At 53.0% G+C, this 19,969-nt stretch overlaps 1 protein-coding gene and 1 non-coding gene across 6 annotated transcripts; both read right to left on the reverse strand.

Annotated features, from left to right (window-relative positions):
* Window positions 1-516: 516 nt before the first annotated feature.
* On the reverse strand, window positions 517-19,426 carry EIF4G1 (eukaryotic translation initiation factor 4 gamma 1). 5 transcript variants are annotated; one of them, XM_069579518.1, is made up of 33 exons: window positions 19,256-19,426; window positions 18,379-18,435; window positions 18,064-18,157; window positions 17,685-17,771; window positions 16,405-16,581; window positions 16,076-16,175; window positions 14,891-15,003; window positions 14,001-14,093; window positions 13,737-13,803; window positions 12,633-13,454; window positions 12,293-12,381; window positions 12,014-12,200; window positions 11,790-11,923; window positions 11,509-11,667; window positions 11,175-11,360; window positions 10,791-10,988; window positions 10,418-10,564; window positions 9,974-10,210; window positions 9,679-9,783; window positions 9,402-9,561; window positions 9,102-9,202; window positions 8,420-8,522; window positions 8,132-8,234; window positions 7,675-7,907; window positions 7,414-7,532; window positions 7,112-7,284; window positions 6,365-6,490; window positions 6,129-6,210; window positions 4,545-4,643; window positions 4,298-4,432; window positions 4,087-4,168; window positions 3,831-3,971; window positions 517-1,149 (listed from the first exon to the last, which is right to left on the reverse strand). In XM_069579518.1, exons 3-33 carry the CDS (start codon window positions 18,121-18,123, stop codon window positions 965-967), a joined length of 4,803 nt encoding a protein of 1,600 aa, XP_069435619.1. In that variant the 5' UTR covers window positions 18,124-18,157; window positions 18,379-18,435; window positions 19,256-19,426; the 3' UTR covers window positions 517-964. The 5 variants fall into 5 exon arrangements, with proteins under 5 accessions (XP_069435619.1, XP_069435618.1, XP_069435621.1 ...); XM_069579517.1 differs by having other exon boundaries at window positions 11,175-11,363; XM_069579520.1 differs by lacking the exon at window positions 17,685-17,771 and having other exon boundaries at window positions 19,256-19,399.
* LOC138431661 (small nucleolar RNA SNORD66) lies at window positions 9,278-9,353 on the reverse strand. Its single transcript, XR_011253810.1, has one exon. It is a non-coding gene; the product is annotated as a small nucleolar RNA SNORD66 (small nucleolar RNA).
* Window positions 19,427-19,969: the final 543 nt, after the last annotated feature.

Below are 19,969 nucleotides of genomic sequence, written 5' to 3' on the forward strand. Positions count from 1 at the left end.
GGCCGAGTCGGAAAAGATTCGTCCTGTGCTCCCAGACCCAAGGCACCGAGGGTGAGGACTGGCGGGACGGGTCACGTTCACTCATTGGGCCCGGGCTGCTACTCATACTGCATAGGGGCAGAAGACATTCTTTGTATCCTGGGCTCTCATGTCACAGATGAGACCTCAAAGCCGCAGCAACTGCTAACTTCAAAACAGCCTGAAACCCGGGTCTTCACATACAGAGGTCTTACAGCACATTGTCATAGATCAAGACCAGCAAGTGTGTCCTATTAAGTACCCCATAGCTATGCCCCCTTTCTCCCCTCCTAATCTACAGGGAGCCCCACCATGTCCATTTTTGAGGGCCAACCATCCAAGCCAGACTCCCTTAACCCTCCAGATCTTGGACAGGGGAAGAGGAAAGAGGGGTACCCAGTTAGAGGGAAAAGTGTGCTACAGTGCCAGCTCTGGAAAGGAGGCTGCCCACCTATCCAGACTCCTCCAGAGGGAGCAGGCCATAAAGCAGAGAGGCAGTGAGCGTAATTGAATTCATGTTTAATAATTACAGGCACCGTGCCCCCCCTTCCCCCTGCCCAGGCAGCAGGGGTGGTGCAGGGGCTGGGGCATATGCCCCCAGCAGCGAGGACGGCAGTCCCAAGAGTGATTTTCAGAAAATAAAAAAAGGACCCCAGGGGCAGGCGGTGGTGCCCCCCCCAAGACACACCAAATTTCAAGACTTTATATATAATATATCTCTGTGCCCTGGGGGGAGGAAAGGGACACCTGGCAGCATCTGGAGGGGGGGCCCCAGGCAGCCCCAAGCCATCCTGCCTCTTCAGCCACTTTATTAGCTCAGACAACATCGCACTACAGGCACCCACTGCCGCCACCGCCACTGCTGCCGCACCCCCCTTGCAGTCCAGGCGGCTGGCTTGGCCATCCGAGTGTCCATGGGGCTCCAAGTCCCCGGCCCCACCCACCCTCAGTTGTGGTCAGACTCCTCCTCCTCCGCCTCACGAAGCCACTTGAAAAAAGTCGTGACAGATTTTAGGGCCACGCCCTTGCCCTGCTGCTCAGCAGGGTCCTTGCTACTCTCCCAGCTGTAGAAGGCGTCCTCCTTCACCACGTCCTCGTCATACAGCGCGTCAAAGAACATCCCAAGCAGGTCTGCAAGCAGGTAGAACAACAGTTAGAGGCATGCTGTCCATAAGCACCCCATCCCACCATCCAGGAATCCCACCCCTAAGCGCCACTGTTGAAACAAGGCCCTGACATGCTGACATTTGTGTGTCTGGCCATTCCAGAGTGACTAGGTCTCTGACACCATGCTAATCTCATGCTCTAACACACTGGTTCGCAAGACTGAGTCACTTGGCCAAAAGGTACAAACCTGCCCAGCCTCACCTCAGCAGCTTCAAGCTTCTCCCTGCAGAATTGGTACTCCTGAATTTGAGGCATCACAAAAGGCTGAGACATATCTCTCACAAAAGTCAAGGGTATAGCCTGGAACATTCACTAACCCCACCTCTGGCCCCATTTTACAAATTCTGACAAACTTGACCCTAATTTTCTCTTACTTTCCACACATCTCCTGAACATATATCCACCCCCTCTCTGGCCTTGACACTCTGACGTGTGATGTATCCTTTGCCAGGAACATTGTTTCTCTTGTCACCTTTTATCACCTTCCTAGTGAATTCCTTTAGGCTCAATTCAAGCACCCTCTCTGCTCTGCTTCTCCCTCGCCCTGAGCTTTCAGTCAGCCTTCCAAAGCACTTGTACAACCCAGAACATAATCTATTCCATTCCCCACATGCACTGCCAGTCTTTCCAAACAGTACATTCTTAAAAGCAAAAGGAGGTTGAGAAGTTGATTACATTTCTTTTGAATACAGCATAGAATCTAGAGTCCAGGCCTCGTGAAACACCGACTGACCATCTAAGAGAAACTGCAAGTCAGGATGTTCCTCAGGCACACACCCTCAAAGCCACAACCAAGGCTATGGTGAGACAGCCTCCAACCTCTATCCCTCAGCAATGGCAGCAACTGATCACTTATCCCAAACTTGTTTTCCAAACCCCATGCATACGTATCCCAGTGACTACACAATCAATGGATCTATCACTCTGCCCCATATTTATAAGCCTAAGCTTCTCCCACCTAAACACTACAAGCCTCCTTTTAACACCTACTATCTCTTCACAGACAAACAAAAGATTTGTCTTTTGACAAGGGATTAGCTGAATTCAAACATTTCTTCTAGGGACGTCCCTGGTGGTCCAAAGGCTAAGACTGCCATGCTCCCAATGCAATCGGCCTGGGTTCAATCCTTGGCCAGGGAACTAGATCCCACAAGCTACAACTAAGACTTGGCTCAGCCAAATCAAACAATAAAAGTATTTTAAAAAAATCTGTCTGCACTTGCTGTTTACTTCCTGATTCAGGGGAGTATTACCCTGTCCTTTCCAATCCAGATCCTGCCCCCTGCTTTACCAAATACTGTTTCTGCCAGGGTAGCCTCCATGTTTTCACATACCAGAGGCCCTAATTTTCAGATCTGTTCAAGCAGCATCTAGCATTTCCCTCTCCTAATATGCCCTGTGCCTCAAGAAATGGGCCTCTAGCCCTGACCTCTTCCTCTCCAAATCAGATACCCTGACCTACTACCTACCTGACTGACATCTCTGATCATCCCCACCAGGACCACAAACTCAGTATGACCAAACTCAACTTGATCTAGTGGTCCCTACTATCATCTCACCTGTTAAAACCATCCTGGGAGTCATATATGACTTCCAATCTATCACCCTATCCCCAGGCTGGTGTGTCTTAAATCTGCCCACCCCCCTCCCATCCCCATTTCCACCAGAGAGGCTGAGCCACTACCAACATGCCCCGATCAGCCGATCTAGCCACATTCACCCCACTCCAAATCACTCTTCCCACTAATGGCCAGGATGATCTATACACTAAAAAAGAATTTTTAAAATCCTTGCTTAAAATTCCACAAAGGCCAACTTTCCTGTCCTTAGGCTAAAGTCCCAAACTCATCCCATGGTTTACAGAGCCCTACATGACCTGGCCACATCCATCTCTCCAATGCACTTGCCTCACATACAACTGGCTGCTGTGCTCTTCCACACTGGCCTTCCTTTTTTACCTTGTATCATGTTTTCAACCTCAAGGCCTCCCTTTACACATACAGTTCATATACATATAAGTCTCCCCTTTCCCCTTTGTCATTTAAGTCCCCATGGGTCAATTCCCACTCATTCCCTCTGACTAGGTAAATTCTCCCAGAGTATCCTGCAGGACCCATCTTCCAAAACTTACCCAACTTCATGATCATGTGGGAACTATGTTTGACTTAATCACTGCTAATACCCCAACTCCAATGCCCTGGTACACAGTGTGTGGCAGAAGTACAACCTTAGTCACTCAGTCGTGTCTCTTTGTGACACCACACTCTGTGGTCCTCCAGACTCTCCTGGCCGTTGGATCATCCCAGCAAGAATATTGGAGTGGTTACCATTTCCTCCTCCAGGGGATCTTCCCCACCCAGGGATCGAACCCATGTCTCCTGCACTGCTAGGCAAATTCTTTACCTACTGAGCCATTGGGGAAGCACAAAATAGGCAGTCAATTAACCTTCAAGGCCAAGGCTAACTCCTTCCACTTGTCAGTAAGGAAACAGTGTTGGAGAGAAAAGGACTCAACCATGAGAATATTTTGCTCTCCAGGGACCACTCACTTTTCTTCAGTTGAGACCCTTTCCACCATTGCCCCCTACAGTCTGGTAGTTCCTCCAGCCCACCCACCCTCACCATCCCCGTGGCCTGGTTCTTACTAGGGGGCTGGTCTAAGGTCACTACAAGGGCCTGGAGGGCATAGAGCGCCTGCAGCTCCTTCTGTTCGTCACATAGGTATTTCTGTAGCAGTTTCGCTCGTGCTTTCAGCACTGCAACATCCACTCGGAGAGAAGACTCAACTATAGGGAGAAAGACAGGGGTAAGTAGAATAATGCACCCTCAGCCTGGTTCAGAACTAGAGGTAAAGACCAAAACCACCCACCCTTGCCCCACCGACTCCCTGGCTCCTCTTACAGATAATTGCAGAATAGCAGACAGTTGTCATGAGGGCTCGAACTAATGTGTTGGATGTCACCTGCTGCTCGTTCAGGTTGGCCTGAGCAGGAGAAAGAGAAACAAATGGCTCAAAAGTTGTAAATTATGCCTGGAAGGCTCCATTCTTGTTGCCCCCACCAAGCACCACCTTCTGTCTCTCTCTCCACACCAGTCTCAAGGAGAAACATACCTCTATCCAGTCAAACACCCGCTGGTTACTGCTGCCCTCCTGCAGCAGCTTCTCCAGCTGCCTGCGCAGCTCCTCGAAGGAGAGCAACCTCTGGCCTGGGGCTTCTGACTCCTCTCCCAGGGTATACTCCACCTTCTGCAAGCAGAAAGGCCCATGTTTGGGAGGCAAATGCATCACACGAGGTAACAGAAGAGAAGAGGACTGGCCGGCCCCAAGTGCTAGAGTCCACCCAAGTCCGGTCACAAACCTGCGCAGTGACAAAGGCACTGACATCCTGGCCTTCAGGCAGAAATTCCTTCCAGCTGAGTCCAGCCTCTCGCCACAGCGTCCCCACCCTTTTAGGACCCTGGAAAACATTAGACCAACTCAGTAGACAGCTCTCGTTCTCTCCAAGAATCTAACAGCTTCACAAATATCATCTAACAAATGCATACTGTAATCTCACCAGACACCCGCAAGCAGCTCAGGATGTTAAGATACTGCGTGGGAACAGTGCGCCCATGGCCACAGTCTAGTACCGACCAAAGACATCAGTCAAATAACCATCCAGTCACGAGAAGTTACCTACCACAGCGCTATGAGACTCAGAAGATGGCCTGATAGCCTCTCGGAAAATGTCAGCTAGGTCGCAGGACTCTCAGAGAATTACTGGACCACAAAAGGTAAACGACCAAATCAAAACACCTCATCCAAGCCTTCCACACTCATCTACATTTCTCTTTCTAAAACAGTTTAGTTTTTCATTATTCCAAGTAACAAATGCTTATGGGAGAGAACAACTTCTAACAAGTATTCAGCTCCCAAGTCCAGAAAAATTTAGAAGCAGATGTAACCCCAACGCAAATCAGAAAACGGCCGTGTTTCGAGTTCGTTTTCTCTAAAGGGCAACAGGTTCTGAAGCCATCGCAGTTTTACAACAACATAATCAGGATGATGTCATCCACTCTTGACAAAAGTACTTCATGGACTTTAAAAATGTCCATCTTAACACCATTAAAATCGAGTTGTCTCACAGCTGACATACCACATTTTTAAAATAAGACTAAGTTTTTTCTTTCTTAGCAGTGCATAAATGTCACAAAATCCATGGCACCTTGGAGTCAATGAAATACTACTAGATCAATATGTTTTTTCTTTTGAATTATTACTCTATACTTCTTAGAAACTATCTGGTATACATTTTTACTTAAAAGAATATGAAAGGACAAGTCCTCTCTGATTCAAAGACACTCCTCCGTGTTCCAGAGCTGAACTCTCTTAAAACTGTACTTCCTGACATCTCACCACTACTAAATACCACAGTCAACTTGCCCTTCCAGTCATTTCACCTTTGTATTTGCTAGTCAGTTAACTTTAATAAAGCAGTTTTTGTCGTGAACATCATCAAACAGACACCCCTTTGCAGTTTCACAGTACTTTGCCCAGTATGTGGTCAATGTTCTAAAAGAGGCTAGCTGAATGAATTAACTCATCAATCAAAGGCCTAGGACCTTGTGCTCAGTTGCTGAGTTCTGTCCAACTCTTTGCCACCCCATACTGTAGCTGCCAGGCTCCTCCGTCCATGGGATTTTCCAGGCAAGAATACTGGAGTGGATGGCCATTTCCTTCTCCAGAGGGCCTTAGATTCTCATTCTCCTCCAGCCTTGGCCAGAACCTACTATAGGAACTGGTCTGAGCAAGAGTGCCAGCCTCACCATTTTCCCTCCCAGGTACCAACCCAGCACCACCATCCTGCCAAAGGACCATGAGGCTTCAGGGTCACCACCAGCACCCCAAACCACATGGTGGGAAGAGACATCCTAAACAAACCACCTCTGAAAGGCTCACTCACCATGCTTTTGCACAGGAGCCCCAGGATCTCCAGCAACAGGGAAGCAGCCTTGCCCAGGGGTCTCAGAGGTTTTGTTATTTCCCTATAAGATAAACATTCTGTTGTTAAATTAGCCTCCCACACACTCTCAACATACTAGCCCATCAGTTCCTAAATCCAGGGCTCTGACCCACCACACCTCCTTTCTCTCTCCTTCTTATTTTCACCTCCCCTCAATTCCACCAGAGGGGGCTTACCTGAACAGCTCCCCCATTGGCACCCCACCTTCCTGCAGAATGGGCGTTATCAATTCTGCTAGGTAGAGCCACACATGAGGGATGTCAATTTCCATGTCTTCAGCCAACTCTAGAATTTCATATAGCCTGCATAGGGAATTCAAAGTCAGGACCTTCTAAGACAAGCCTGCACTCCTTTGTTGCCCTCCTTTTGAGGCAACAAAGGCATGACTAAAGGCATCAACTGCAAGACCCTCCTCAGGAACATTTCCTAAACACAGGGCAATTATCTCACACTAAGTCAAAGTCACTCAGGTGTGTTCGACTCTTTGTGACCCCACAGACTATACGGTCCATGGAATTCTCCAGGCCAGAATCCTGGAGTGAGTAGCCTTTCCCTTCTCCAGGGGATTTTCCCAACCCAGGGACTGAACCCAGGTCTCCCGCTTTGCAAGGAGATTCTTTACCAGTTGAGCCACAAGGTAAACCCAAGAATACTGGAGTGGGTAGCCTATCCCTTTCTCCAACAGATCTTCCTGACCCAGGAATCGAACTGGGGTCTCCTGCATTGCAGGTGGATTCAGGGAAGCCCTATCTCACACTAAGGCCACCTTCTTCTCCTTAGACAGCTCACCCCCAACCACGCCAAAACTTATGTTGACCAGAATGGCTGAGGAGCCTACACTCTTATTCAAGGTTCACAGGTCCTACGAAGGAAAGAAAGATATGAGAAGGTAAGAACGGGAGGCCTGCAGAGGCCAATCATACCCTTGGTAGTACTGAGCAGTGGAGAGGTGCCCGGTACAGAGCAGCTGGTGCAGCAGCCGGCCCATGTGCTCCCGCGCGATGGCGCTGCGCTCCAGCGTGGACTCGATGCCATGCCGTACAAAGATAAAGAGCAGGGAGGGCGAGGCCAGCTCCTGCACGCACTGCACTGCCTCCTGTGGGGGCGCAGAGCACAGAAGGGAGGCCAGTCACTGTGTGGCTCAGACCCTCCACCCCTGCCTGTCAGCACATGCCCCTTCCCATCCACCCTGTCATCCCTCACTCAGACCGCTCTCACAGCTTACCTTCATGTCATTGAGATGGAGGTACTCCTCAATGATGGCCCTGGACTTCTTCTCCAGCTCCTCTTCAGAGAGCGCAGCCTTCGGGGGACTCACCGGGGGGAGGGCAGCTTCTCGCTTCACTGAGCAGAGAAAAACATATCACAGATTCATCAGTTCCAGTCTTCCTAGCAAACAGGGTCTGAAGCCCTAAAGACACGGTCTGCGGACTGGTTGGTCCCAAACCAGCCCACACTCTTCTCTTCCCCTCCCCTGGCCCCTTACCAGCTTCCCGCCCGCGGTCCCGATCCTCCGTGAGGCTAGCTGCCTTGCGCAGTCCATCAGGCTGAGAGGGCCGCTCTCTACTCCGTTCCTCCACTTCCTTGCTGAAGCTCCGCTTGGTGGCGGGTGTCCGGGCGCGATCAAGTCGGTCACCACGGTCACCTCCCCGTTCACTCCGCTCTAGGCGGTCTCCCCGGTCCCCAGCTTTCTCACCTCGTTCCCGGCTCAAGCTACTCCTAGAAAATAGGCACATCGTCTCTCACCTGTACTGCCCAGGTGCACTCCAGTTTTGACTATCAAACACGCTGAGCAACTGTCTGGCCTTTTTCCTGGCAGCAGGAATACACCCCAACTCAGTCAGAAGCTCTGAGCATTACAGGTGTTAAGAACTCCTGTGTTAGCAGCCAAAACCCAGTGAGCACTCTCAGTGTGATGAACAGAGACGCCAAGGAAACCTCACCTCTGCACCACTCGTCTGCTATCTGTGCTTTCTGTTGGCACTGCTTGCTGAAGGGCTGAGAAGCGATTCAAGGTACTAGTAGCTGGACGAGCAGCTTCTGATGCTGGGGAAGCAGAAAACTCAGATTAAAGACACCTGGTCCTAGTTCTGGCACTAAGGTAGTTCAGTCCCCAGTCCCGAGTACGCACCACCTCTATGATCCAACCACTATGCAGTGAAAGCCTCCCATACAGACAAGGCTCTGCCCTCAAGAGAGCTGAAAAACCACAGTGACGGTGGCCTCCATACCTGCATCGGAGGGCTTGGCTCCTGAGCCTCCACTGCTACCCTTGCCCCAGCTCAATCGGCCTCCAGGTGCAAAGAGCTGGTTATTAGAATCAATGGAGCCAGGCTGAGGAAGGAAAGCGAGTGGAGAGTCATGGGTCTGATCCAGTCAAAGCCCCCAGCCAGCCCCTACCACACAGTCACAAACACCCTAGACCAGTAAATATTTCAGGCTTTCAGACCATACAGTTTCAACTAGCTGACTCTGCCACTGTAGCACAGGGGCAGTCACACACAGCACTCACAAGGCAGGACTGTGGCTCTGTGCCAGAACCTTATAGACACTGAAATTTACATTTTATAAAAATAATTGTCACAAAGTATCACTTTTTTCCTCCAACCATTAAAAAAATGTAGAAAACTCTCACTTGTAGCTTGTGGGTATATAGAAGTACAGAATGGTTGGACTTGGTACACATGTCAGGGTGCTGATCACTGGTTCAGACCAATGTGAACTCACTCCCTAGAGATGGCAGTCCTGCCCAGTAATCTAACTAATTGGTCTAAGGGGGAAAACTCAAGTTGTCACCTTCCCAACTTCAGGAAGCAAGGGGACTAAGATCCAAGCCTATGCTTAAGGCCTGTCTGACCACTCTTTTATTCTCCCATCACTAACCATCATCCCTTCCAACATATACACCCCTACCTTCGTGATCTTGGTGAGTCGAGAAGTGTCAATAGGGCGGCTGCCCTTGCTAATGGGTACTGTGTTCCAGCCACCATCATCCACAAGTGGAAGGCCACGGCCTGGAACAGCAAGGAAAGCACACTGGAATGATAAGTCCCAGCAACTCTGTTCCGGGGAGCTGCCACCAGCCTCCCTTCCTCAGATCCTCAGTTCCATCACGGGGTCTCAGTGGCCCAGACACGTGGCACTAATAAGAAGTCATCAGTGGAAAGCATAACCCCTCACACTGTCCCCACTCAGTCCCAGCCTCAAACTCACTGATGGGTGGGCCTGGAGGGCCACCTCGACGCTTGTCGCTGCCCTTGGCCATTAGCTGCTGCACTTTTATGTGCTCCCGATGCTCCTCCATCTCAGCTTCCTTGTGGATTTGGTCAATTGTCTTGGGACCCTGGTCCCCTCGGCGTGGCACCCAGTTGCTCTGTGGGACAAGCCAGTCACAGGGTAATTACATCAGAGAAGACCAGACCAGTGTCAGGAAGTGGGGGCTGTGGGGTCAGAGGCAGCAGACTGACGGTGGAAAAGAGGGAACACACACCTTTCGCAGATCCAGCACGTCCTGCAGCATAAAGCGGATCCGGGATGAAGTCTTCTTTTCCTTAATGATTTTTTCCATCTGGTTGAAATACTGATCCATCCGGGGCTAGCAAGAAGCAAAGGGATCAAGGTCACCTGCAGCTACAGACCCCGCCGCTCCTCAGGCTTTCAGCCCTACCACTGCAGCTCAGGGGCACACAGTGCCATGCCGACACAACAGCCAAGAAGGGTTCTGGTCAGTGTGCGGCAGACCCCACGTGCTTCAGCCTGCCTCGCCCTTACCCCAGGACCCCTACCTTGGCCTTCTCAAAGTCCAGGTCTTTGCCAATGGTGGTGAGCAGACGACAAAGGCATTCAAGGGACTCTTCATCATGGTTCTTTAGTAGTTTAACCACACAGTCATGCATGATTGCCTCTGTTAACATCTTCAGTTTGAACAACTCCCCGATAAACTTGATATTGCCTAACGAGCGCCGCCGGGCTATGTCTCGAGCCTCTTCCAGCTCCTCTTTCAGGCGCCCCCGTTCCTCTGCCTGTTGGTCATAGGATAGCAGTCACATCAAAAAGACACCAGCCACTCAGTTAAAACCTTCCCTCTACTACTTGGATTCCTAAACCTAGCAACAAGCACTCACATTCTAAGGCAGAGAACCCCCCAAACACCACTATCCCCACTCCCACTTCTGCAGCTGAGGAGCAACTGGGTGAAGCAGCGGAACTGGGAGTGGAATTTCTCTCACCGTAGCAGCTTCATCCATCTCTTTTTGCTTCTTCTCAAAAACCTCATCATCATCTTTGTCTTTTTCAAACTCCTTCTGACATCGATTTAACAACAGTTTTCGGAAGTTCACAGTCACTGTTGGCTTTTCTGTAGTGGGCACTTTCAGCTGTACGTCAAAGAGAACGTCACATTCAGACCAGTCGAGAGCAGGGCAAGGAAAACCCTCCAAAAGTCTTCAACTACGTGACCCCTGAAGACCTCTGGCCCGGCTCTGCCTCCTTCCGGCTGCCACCACCAGCATAGGATGGAGGAGAACCAAGAAGCTGGACTCAGAGGCTTAGGACGAGAAGTAAGAACTAGACCACAAAGCTTAGAGAATGGTGGAAACTAACCGCCATGAGGCAGCGGCACATGTTGGCATAGGCCACAGAGAAGTTGGGTTCTGAAATGGCCTTCTCGAAGATGAGGTCAATGACCCCTTTGAGACGTTCCTCGGTATCAATGGCTAGCTGCGTCACTTGCTTCATCAGCTGCTGGAACATCTGGGGTGTCAGCTTATTCAAGATGGAGCGCACCCTGCGGAACAGGTCCTGGAGAAGAGAGGGAACAGAGAAGACATAGAATCCAGTGACGTGTTCAGGGGCTGCAGGGAGTGGGGGAGGGCCACGGGGACTCGGATAGGTGTTAGTGATGAGAATGGCCAGAGGCAGAGGTCATCCTGGCTCAGAGGGTAGACCTTGAAGAAAACTGGAGACCAAGGCACAACTTGCAGGTACCTGGGTTTTGCTGCCATCAGCATCCTCTTCTCCTCGGTCCTTATCAGCTGCTGTCCGCTTGCTACTGGGTTTCCAGGCCTTTTCTGCTTTGTTTAGCTTTATATCTTCGGTCATTGACACTGTGGCAATGATCTTGCGTGGCTCCTTTCGGGGGCCCTGCTGAGATCGCCGGGGTCCCAGGCCAGCCTGCTAAGCAAGGAGCGGGGAGAAAAGACAGGGAACCAGTCAGCACAACGACCACCATCGCCTACATCTCCAGGGCAGACTTCTCCCCTCCCCTCAATGAGCTACTGGGGCCAACACCCCCAGCGCGTCCCTTGCCAGTCCCACTCACCGGCCCTCGGGGCAGCTCCCCACCTGGCCCACCCCTCGGGGGCCCACGGTTGCTAAGGGCTGGTCGGCCAAGGTTGGCAAAGGATGGAGTGAAGTCTGGGCCACAATTTATGCCCTGAAGTCTAGAGGGGTCCAGCGGTCGCAATGGTGTTTTATTGGCCTGTGAAAAAGACAGAAAAGGTATCAGAAACAAGACAGGGCTAGCTACTGACCACTCTTTCAGGACCTCTGGCTCCTCCTCAGTCAGCCAACCAGCATAAACTCTCCCTCAGGCCTACCAACCTTATCCAACACCACATCACTGATGTGGGGCAATCCCTCAGGCTTCTGCATACTGGCAAAGATGAACTGAAAGCCAAGCAGGAACTCTCGGTCATAACGCTTTTTCTCCTCAAGGTTTAGAGGCTTCCACTGATCTACAAGGAAGACAGGATGAAGCAATCACACTGCTCTCTCCTGGGTCCTGACAAGCATATTCAACCCTCTCACCCCTTCTTTCCACATACCTGACTTATATTCATATTTCTGTTCCCCCGGCTGGATGTTCTCTGCATTTTGAATCTTGTCCTCCTTTGACTCCCAGGTCTCCTCTCCTTCCTCAGACCGCAGGGCCACACTGCTACCCTCAGGCTCTGGGCTGGGATTGCTGCCTACAGGAGGCTGGTTTTCCGCCTCTGGTGCCCCTGGGTTCGCCTGGAACCATTGCACATTCCGTTTTGGTTGTACTGTCTCCACTGTTCCACACCCACACTCTGCCCTGCTCCTTCCACGTTCTGCTCCCTTACCTCCTTGAAGGCATCTAGAAGGTCTCCTACAGCCTCCTTCTTATTGAGCTCCTTAATTTTCCGTCTCCTCTTTGGCACAGACACTGCCACTATTTGGGGGGGAGGAGTGAGAATAACTTAAGGAGTATCCCAACCTCTGGGAAAAATAAAAAGAAGTCACTGTACAATATTCCCTTTTTTTGTCACATCCTCTCTCGATTTCCAATTCCTCAATCTAGCCCTTGAGAGTTCCATTGCAGGGCTTCTATGATCCAGACACAATGGCCCAAGAGCTCACCCATCAACAAAGGAAAAAACCACACCCAGGCTGCCGTACCTCCACCATCTAGTAGCACCTTACCTTGGGTGGCTACTGCCACCTCCAAATTCTGGGATAGCTGGGCTGGGACAGGGGTGCTCTCAGGGGGGAGAGGTTCCTCTCCTCCCTTCTCACCCTCAGCTTCTCCTTCCTCTTCCTCTTCTTCCTCCTCTTCCACGTCCTCCTCCTGAGCAGGGGAAGCCACTGGAGGAGACACAGCTGGGGTAGCAGAAAGGACAGTCGGGGGAGCCACTGACACTGTAGCCTCCTTGGCCTGTCCCTCTGGTTCACTGACTGGGCTTAAGTCCACAGGTGGTGGTGAAGGGGCTCCGTTGAGTAGCTCCTCAGGTTGGGCAGTTGGAGCAATAGGCATGGGGGATTCGGAGGGACGAGCTGGAGGAGGGAGAGGGGCAAGCTCTGGGCTTGACTCCACCTCTGGTTCCAAATTCTCAGATGGCACTGTGCCATTAGGCTCAGGAAGAATTTCCACCTTGTGAGATGCCAGGGGGCTGGGAACCTGGAGAGGACTGGAAGAGAACTCAGATTCTGGAACTGGTTTGCTCAGCGTCACTTCTACTTCCAATATCGGTTCAGCGAGGGGAGTGGGTTCTGGAGAGAGGCAACATGGCTCCCCACTTTCAGGGGGCGTGGGGGTTGATTCTTCTACAGAGGTCTGTATCATCCCTGTTGTCATTGTGTCCCCAGGAACAGAGAGGACTGCGAGATTATGCTCAGACCCCGGTTCCAAGACTGGGGGTGGTGACGGGGTCGGAGAAGGTGACGAAGGCTGGGATTCTGAAGGGCTGTGCTCCGGGCCAGGCAGCCCTGGCCGCTCCCCACTGACTGCTCCCTGCGACCGGTCATCTGCACCATAGGAAGAACAGGTAATCAGAGGCAAGCCCTTCCCTGTGATTGTTGTTCCTCCTCCCAGCCAAGCATTCCCAACCTAATAGCCCCTCCTACACATACCAGTCTTCTCCCCCTAGGTCTTTTTCATTCCCACTCAAAATCCAATCTGCCCTTAAATACTACTATACTTGAGACCTAAGTCATTCTTCTCTGACACCCAGTTCAAGTCACTCTACTTCCTTGGCATTTTCAACACTCCTTTTCCCCATAAGAGCCAGGCCCCACCTGCTTACTTACCTGGCCGGACGACGACAGCAACCTGGGGTGTCTCCCCATTAGCCTGAGGCTCCAGACCACCTCCCGTCTGCAGAACACAAAGGGTTACCAAGTTTGCCCTGAAGAGTCCCACAACCCTGCTACAGCCATTTCTACTTTAGCTGCCTAGAAATCCAGGAAAGCAGGGAAATAAATCCCTTATTTGAAGAAAAAGATCAAGGGACCTGGGAATCCAGGGAAGAACAGCCATCCCAGTCAGGGCATCACTCAAAGGACAGACAGTACCTGGGGAGGGGTGGGTGTGGAGGCAGTGCGGGCCCCAGACATGATCTCCTCCGTGATATCCTTCCCTCCTTGGTTTGGGTCTCGAATTCGGATCTGGGGAAAAAAAGCTACGGGATAAGTGGGAAACAGGAGCAGCCCACCTCTCCACCCTGCCCCGCTCCTGAGACTCCAAGCCAACCCCCCCACCCCCTACTGGGAAGCAGGTGGGTGGGTGCCAGAAACCCTGTGAGTTCTACTGTCAACCCATCCGGCAGCTCTTGTAGTCTCTGCCCTGGCCCCCACCCCTAAGACACTCTTGACCTCACAGAGCAGACACGTACATCACAATGCCCCTCCCTCCCTTATCCCTGCCCCACCAGTCCCCAAGAAGTGGCTGCATGCCTGGGGGCCCAGGACCCCCATCTAGCACCCATCCGGCTCACTTGTGGCTAGTCTGCCTGATCTCTGGGGGCAGGGCCCAGATCCAGTGGGTGGAGCCAGGGTGACTCAGCGGCTTCCCCAGCCCTGGCACCCTATTCTGGGCACCACGCCCAGGGCTTGAGGACTGAGCAGGGGCGGAGGCCTCAAGAGCTTCCAGGACTGGGGGGTGGGGACACAGAAAACAAACCATTTTCAAGGCAAGCCACCAGAAACCCAAAACCAAACTTAGATATTATGGACAGAGAACCCAGGTCTCAAGAATTTCCCTACCAGACACTTCAATCTTCTAGTGAGCTTCTTCCATACTGAAATCGTAGTACCTTAAGAACAACCTGAGCATTTCGCACATCCCCATTCTCTGCCTACTCTCAGCTGAAGATCTCCCTCAACTTCCTGCTCCCTGACCCACAAAGTGCCTGACCTTGATCCTTGCTTTCCCAGCTGTCCTACAACCCCTTGCTGCTACTCACCGTCTTCCGCTCCCTCTTGGGAGCAATCTGGGGTGGCTGGTTCATCAGAACAGGTGGGGGAGCCACACCAGTGGGAAACTGCTGCACACCCTGCGCTGGGTAGTAAGCGCCAGCTTGGGGGAGGGGGGGACAAGGAAAGGAAGAATAGTGGCAGGGTCAGGGCCCAACCACATACAAATGCCTGCTTGAGCACAAATGCCTCCCAGCCCCCGGAGAACCTCTCATCACCCATAGCCAGCCCCTTACCCTGCCCCACCCTCCTCCTCCCCAAGGGAATTAGGTGTCTGTCAAAGCTGGGGAACCAGTCTGAACTGCGTTTACAAGAATTCCTAACACTGACACACACACCCCTTGTAGGCAGGCACTCCTTCCCCACCACACACCAGCTACTATGTCTGTTCCTCTTCTACCCCGTAAGGTAACATGGATGCATCCCACCCCCAGCAAACACACACATATACTCTTAGAGAGCAGCAACTACTTAACCTGAAACAGAATCAGGTCTTTGGCTGGGAATGATAAAAACAGATTTGCCAACCCTGTTCCATTCAACCTGAGTCCAATTCCAGTCTCCAGCCCTCTGCTAAGGGGCAAGGAAACAAAAAGTAACATTATGAACCAGGCCCAGGATGAGGAAAATTCCTTAAAGCAATGGTCTCCAAAATGGGATACATTCTTTAATATCATCCATAACCTCCACTTGTTTTTGACAAGCAACATTGTTATTTGTTTAAATTATGCATACGTATAACAAACAAAAACATACAGGTATTAGAAGTACATACTCAAAATTTTTCCTGATGGTCAAAAAATTTTGGAAACCACTGCCATAAAGAACAGACTAATCCTTTCCTAGAATATAAATGAAAAACAGCTACAGAAACCTCCCAAATCCATGTTACATGGGCTCCCCCCAACCATGGAACAAGTGTCAGGGAATATTTACTGACAGGTCCTCAAACTAGCACCTGAACTATATTCCTTGATGTGGGGAGGACTCTACAACTCTCAACAATAGTGTAAAATCCTCTCCCCACCACCCCCCAATACCAGTTACATATTAAGCACCAATCCTGACTACCGCTATCATTTTTAGAGCAAGAGACAGGCCTGGGAAGGGTCCTAGAAATTAGGCAAGTTTAAATGCTCCCTGGGACTCACTCTCCGACTTCAGACCCCGCTTACCGTAGGTCCCAAACTCTGTAGGGCTTGCACCTGGGTAGAAGCTTGGGGCTCCCGGCTGCACAGGATACTGCTGTGTCGGGACAACATATGTGGAACGGCCCTGATGGAGGGGATGGGGGATAAGGAGGGGAGAGGAGTTGAGGGAGCTATGAATACCACATCAGACTACAAAGAGAATGCAGGGCAAGACAGGACAAGCCAACTCTGGGCAATGACCAGAAGAAAGTCCCACCTCTAGAGGAGAGATGGGACTGGAGGATCCGGGTTGGGGGAGGTGGGGGAGCGGGGACAAGGTTGTGTGGCTTCAGTACCCAAGCCTCCAGCCTCACCTGTCCAGGGATGTAGTAGGCCCCCTGGGAGGCTGGGTAGGAGATCTGGGAAGGGATCATCATTACTTGGGATCCAGCAGGGTAGACATGGGCAGCTGGGCCAGGGCGGGCAGGGGCTGCACTCTGCACTCGGGAGGCTGCACTGCTCGGGGGCTGGGCCCGGCTAGGGTAGAAGTGCTGTCAGGAGGGAGGAAGGCAGTTGGCACTGGGCAGGGGAGGAAGTGGACAGCAAAATGGCCATTCCACTATGTCTCTAGTCTGGAGAGAAGTACCAGGGGCTTTGGAACATGGGACCAACACTGCCAAGACTCACTTGACCAACTGATGGTTAAGTGGCCTCTTGAACTCACGTGTGCCCTCCAAACTCAGGTACACACTTTGCACTCGGTATATTTACTCCCTCCCTGCCATGCATACTCATGTCACCTCCTCCACGCTATCCTTCAGCAGAGGCTTCCTAACACCCAGATGCATCATGCCTAAGTAAAGCCTTTTTCAGCAGCATACTCCCCAGCATGCACTGCACCATCCTAACGTCCTGAGGAGCTAACCGCTAACATGCAACTTTCCCAGTTCCCAGATAGGCGCTATGCAAGATTTAGCCCCTAACATGCACTGGTCAGCCTCAGACTGAGGACCTGGACAACCAACAAGTCCCCACCCTGAGGAACCCCAGTCCCTGCGTCTAGCCCCTGACTAGGGAGGAGGGTAAGGGTGAGACCAGGAGAGAGTCCAGGATTAGCAAAGGGGTATTACCTGCAGAGACCTGAATCCTCCCTGAGAGCACATGGGGACAGGAAAGAAGAGAATTATCCCCAAGGTGATGAGGGGGAAAAAAATGAGGAGGCAGGACAAGAATCCGCTCCCATTTAGTGAGGAAGAATTTAGGAATAGAGAAAGGTAAGAACCAGCTGGAATGTTTCTCTTCCCACAGTCCAAAGAGAAAGAAGGGATGAGGAACAGAGCAATGGCGACCTCCTAGTAAAAGGAGGAAATAGGAAAGCAGGAGTTGGCAGCAGGGCCCAAAGTGCTGCCCCCAGTTCTCAAGGCACCAGAACCCCTAGCAATGCCATCCCCACCAACAACATACTCTCCGAGGGGCCAGCCACCGTGAGTAATCAACAGTGCAAAGTGCAGAGCCGCATGAAAGAACACATAGCAACTGTCAGGAAACTGGGGCAGGTACAGGGCCTCCAGAGTTTCCATCCTAGGCCCAAACTGGCCTAAGCTTTACATGGCTCCCACCCAGGCCCCCTACTCCCCTCCCCACAGCCCCTCACCTGGCGGGGCTGAGAAGGCGTGTTCATTTGTGTCGCTTGAGGCGTACTGAACACCACCGGTGCTGTCTGCCCCGGGGGAAACGCTGGCTGAAGGGGGGAGACCAGATTTCAGCAAGAGGGGAAACCCAGGTGGTGCAGAAACTCAAGCTGATGAAGGGGAGCAGATCCGTGGCAAGAGCCTCAACAGTCCACATATACCCTCCCCAAGACAGCCCCTGGGAACAGCCTGGGGGCCCTGTCTCAATTTGGCAGCAGGAAGCTGCACTTTGCCCTGACACAGAAGGGGGTGGGAAAATCCAGAGGTTGGAACCTGTTCCTGACCCGGCTGCCTGGTCTCCCCAACCCCCACCCCAGTCCCTGTTAATTCCTCCCTAATTACCTGTGGGAGTCCAGGGGATGGGGCAGGTGGGGGGCCTGTGGGCTGTGGAGCTTTGTTCATTTCATTTGGTGCCACATCAGGGTCCCCCCAGCACCTGTTGGGAAAGAGTGAGGCTCAGAAAAGGAAAGGGACACAAACTTAAGGCAAATGGAGTGGGGGAGGGGTTGAAGCAAGGGCTGGGTCCCACAATGAGCCCGGGAGGCGCCAAGGGGGTAAAGGAACATTAAAGACCCAGCTTATGTCCCCACCAACACTCCGTCAAACCCTCACCACCTCCAACCACCCCTCGATCTGCTGAAACAGCCCTTCACTCACCCCCTCGGTTAAGAACAAATCCACGGTGCGGCCTACAGGTTCTGGGCATCCGAGGGCCTGGGGTTGGGAGGTGAGGGGTATCAACCTGGCTCCGCGGGGCCCAAGACCAACCAGACCGGAAATTCCAGGTCTCGCTGGCACCAGGCTCCCGGATCACAAACGGAGCTAGCAGCTTCGGCCGTGGTGTCCCCACCCCCCACCCGGGGACACCGGGTTCGGGGCCTGGCCCAGGGGCACACGAGGCACGCCTGCCGTGGGTAGCAGCGGAGGCACCCACGCGGGGCCAGAGGCGAGGCCTGCCGCCGCCCGGCAGTGGAGGCCAGGAAAGGCGGCAGTCGGGCCGTAAAAGGCCAGGCGGGCGGCGGCCGAAGAAGAGCCGGTCTGAAGCAAGTGAGGGTCGGCCCGGAGGGCGGGCGGGGCCGGGGGCTCCTCCCTGCTCGCCGCCGCCGCCTCCCTCCCCTGCGCCCTCCCTGCGCAGCGCCGGCCAGTGCCAAAGAACAACGTGTCACTTCCCGGCGGCCGGGCCGCAAAGGGGGGAGGGGGCGGCGGGCCGGGAGCCGCGGTGCCTGCGCCCGCGAGGCCTCCTCGGGTCGGGCCGAGGTGGCACTTAGCGGCCGGGAAACCCGGCGCCCTCCCGGCCTGCGGGGACCGCATATTCCGGCCCCGCGCTCCCCCACCCCCACCCAGCAGCCAGGCCGAGCCAGGCCGGGCACACGTGGGCCGGGGATCGGGCCCTGGCGGGCCGGGGCCCGGGCTTGGGCCGCGGGGCCAGGGCGCTGGGGCGGCGGCGCAGGGTAGCCGATCCCGGCCCGGATGGCGGCGGATGCGGGGGGAGGGGGTGGGGGGGCCGGGTCGGGCCCGGACATGGCGGCTTTACCTTCAGTCTCCTTCAGTCCGCGCGGCCGAGCCCCACGCAGCCGCACAGACGTAGTCCACAACCATTTCCGGCTCCCCGCACGGATCCCGCTCGGCGGCCACCGCTTCTCCGCAGGCGCAGCCGGCAGCCCCACGTGACCGGCGCAGAGGGCGGAGCAGCGCCCGGCGCCGCGGAGCACATGGGATTTGCCCCGCCTTATCATGTGACAGCCACTGCCCGCCTCTTGTCCCCTCCCGAACTTTGGAACTCCCAGGCCGACCCGTCTCCGCGTCTGTGTTCCGCGATTCTTTGGTTCATTCATACTTTGAGCAAGCATTTATTGAGTGCATACTGAGTGCTAGGCGAAGTGCTGGCTGAGGCTTGAGAATACTGACATTAAAGACTCGGTCCCGCCAAGTAAACCATGGACAAAAACGGAAAAAAAGACAAATTAGGTAGCCTTTGAAAATAATGTAAATTAGATATAGAACTATTAAACTGGGTGATAACGCTAAAAGAATTGAAATATTCTAAGTAGGGAGTAAGGCAATGGCACCCCACTTCAGTACTCTTGCCTGAAAAATCCCATGGACGGAGGAGCCTGGTTGGCTGCAGTCCATGGGGTCGCGAAGAGTCAGACACGACTGAGCGACTTCACTTTGACTTTTCACTTTCATGCATTGGAGAAGGAAATGGCAACTCACTCCAGTACTCTTGCCTGGAGAATCCCAGGGA

The sequence above is a fragment of the Ovis canadensis genome, chromosome 1 (genome assembly GCF_042477335.2).
Source record: "Ovis canadensis isolate MfBH-ARS-UI-01 breed Bighorn chromosome 1, ARS-UI_OviCan_v2, whole genome shotgun sequence".
NCBI lineage: Eukaryota > Metazoa > Chordata > Mammalia > Artiodactyla > Bovidae > Ovis > Ovis canadensis.

What these genes read in the sequence shown, in the direction of transcription:
- EIF4G1 (XM_069579517.1), bottom strand. Translation starts at nt 18,123, where the DNA reads ATGAACAAAGCTCCACAGCCCACAGGCCCCCCACCTGCCCCATCCCCT. An exon ending in CGCCTTCTCAGCCCCGCCAG is followed by an intron (nt 16,582 to 17,684) that starts GTGAGGGGCTGT and finishes CCCTCCTGACAG; the next exon opens with CACTTCTACCCTAGCCGGGC. An exon ending in GTGATGTGGTGTTGGATAAG is followed by an intron (nt 11,668 to 11,789) that starts GTTGGTAGGCCT and finishes TCTTTTTCACAG; the next exon opens with GCCAATAAAACACCATTGCG.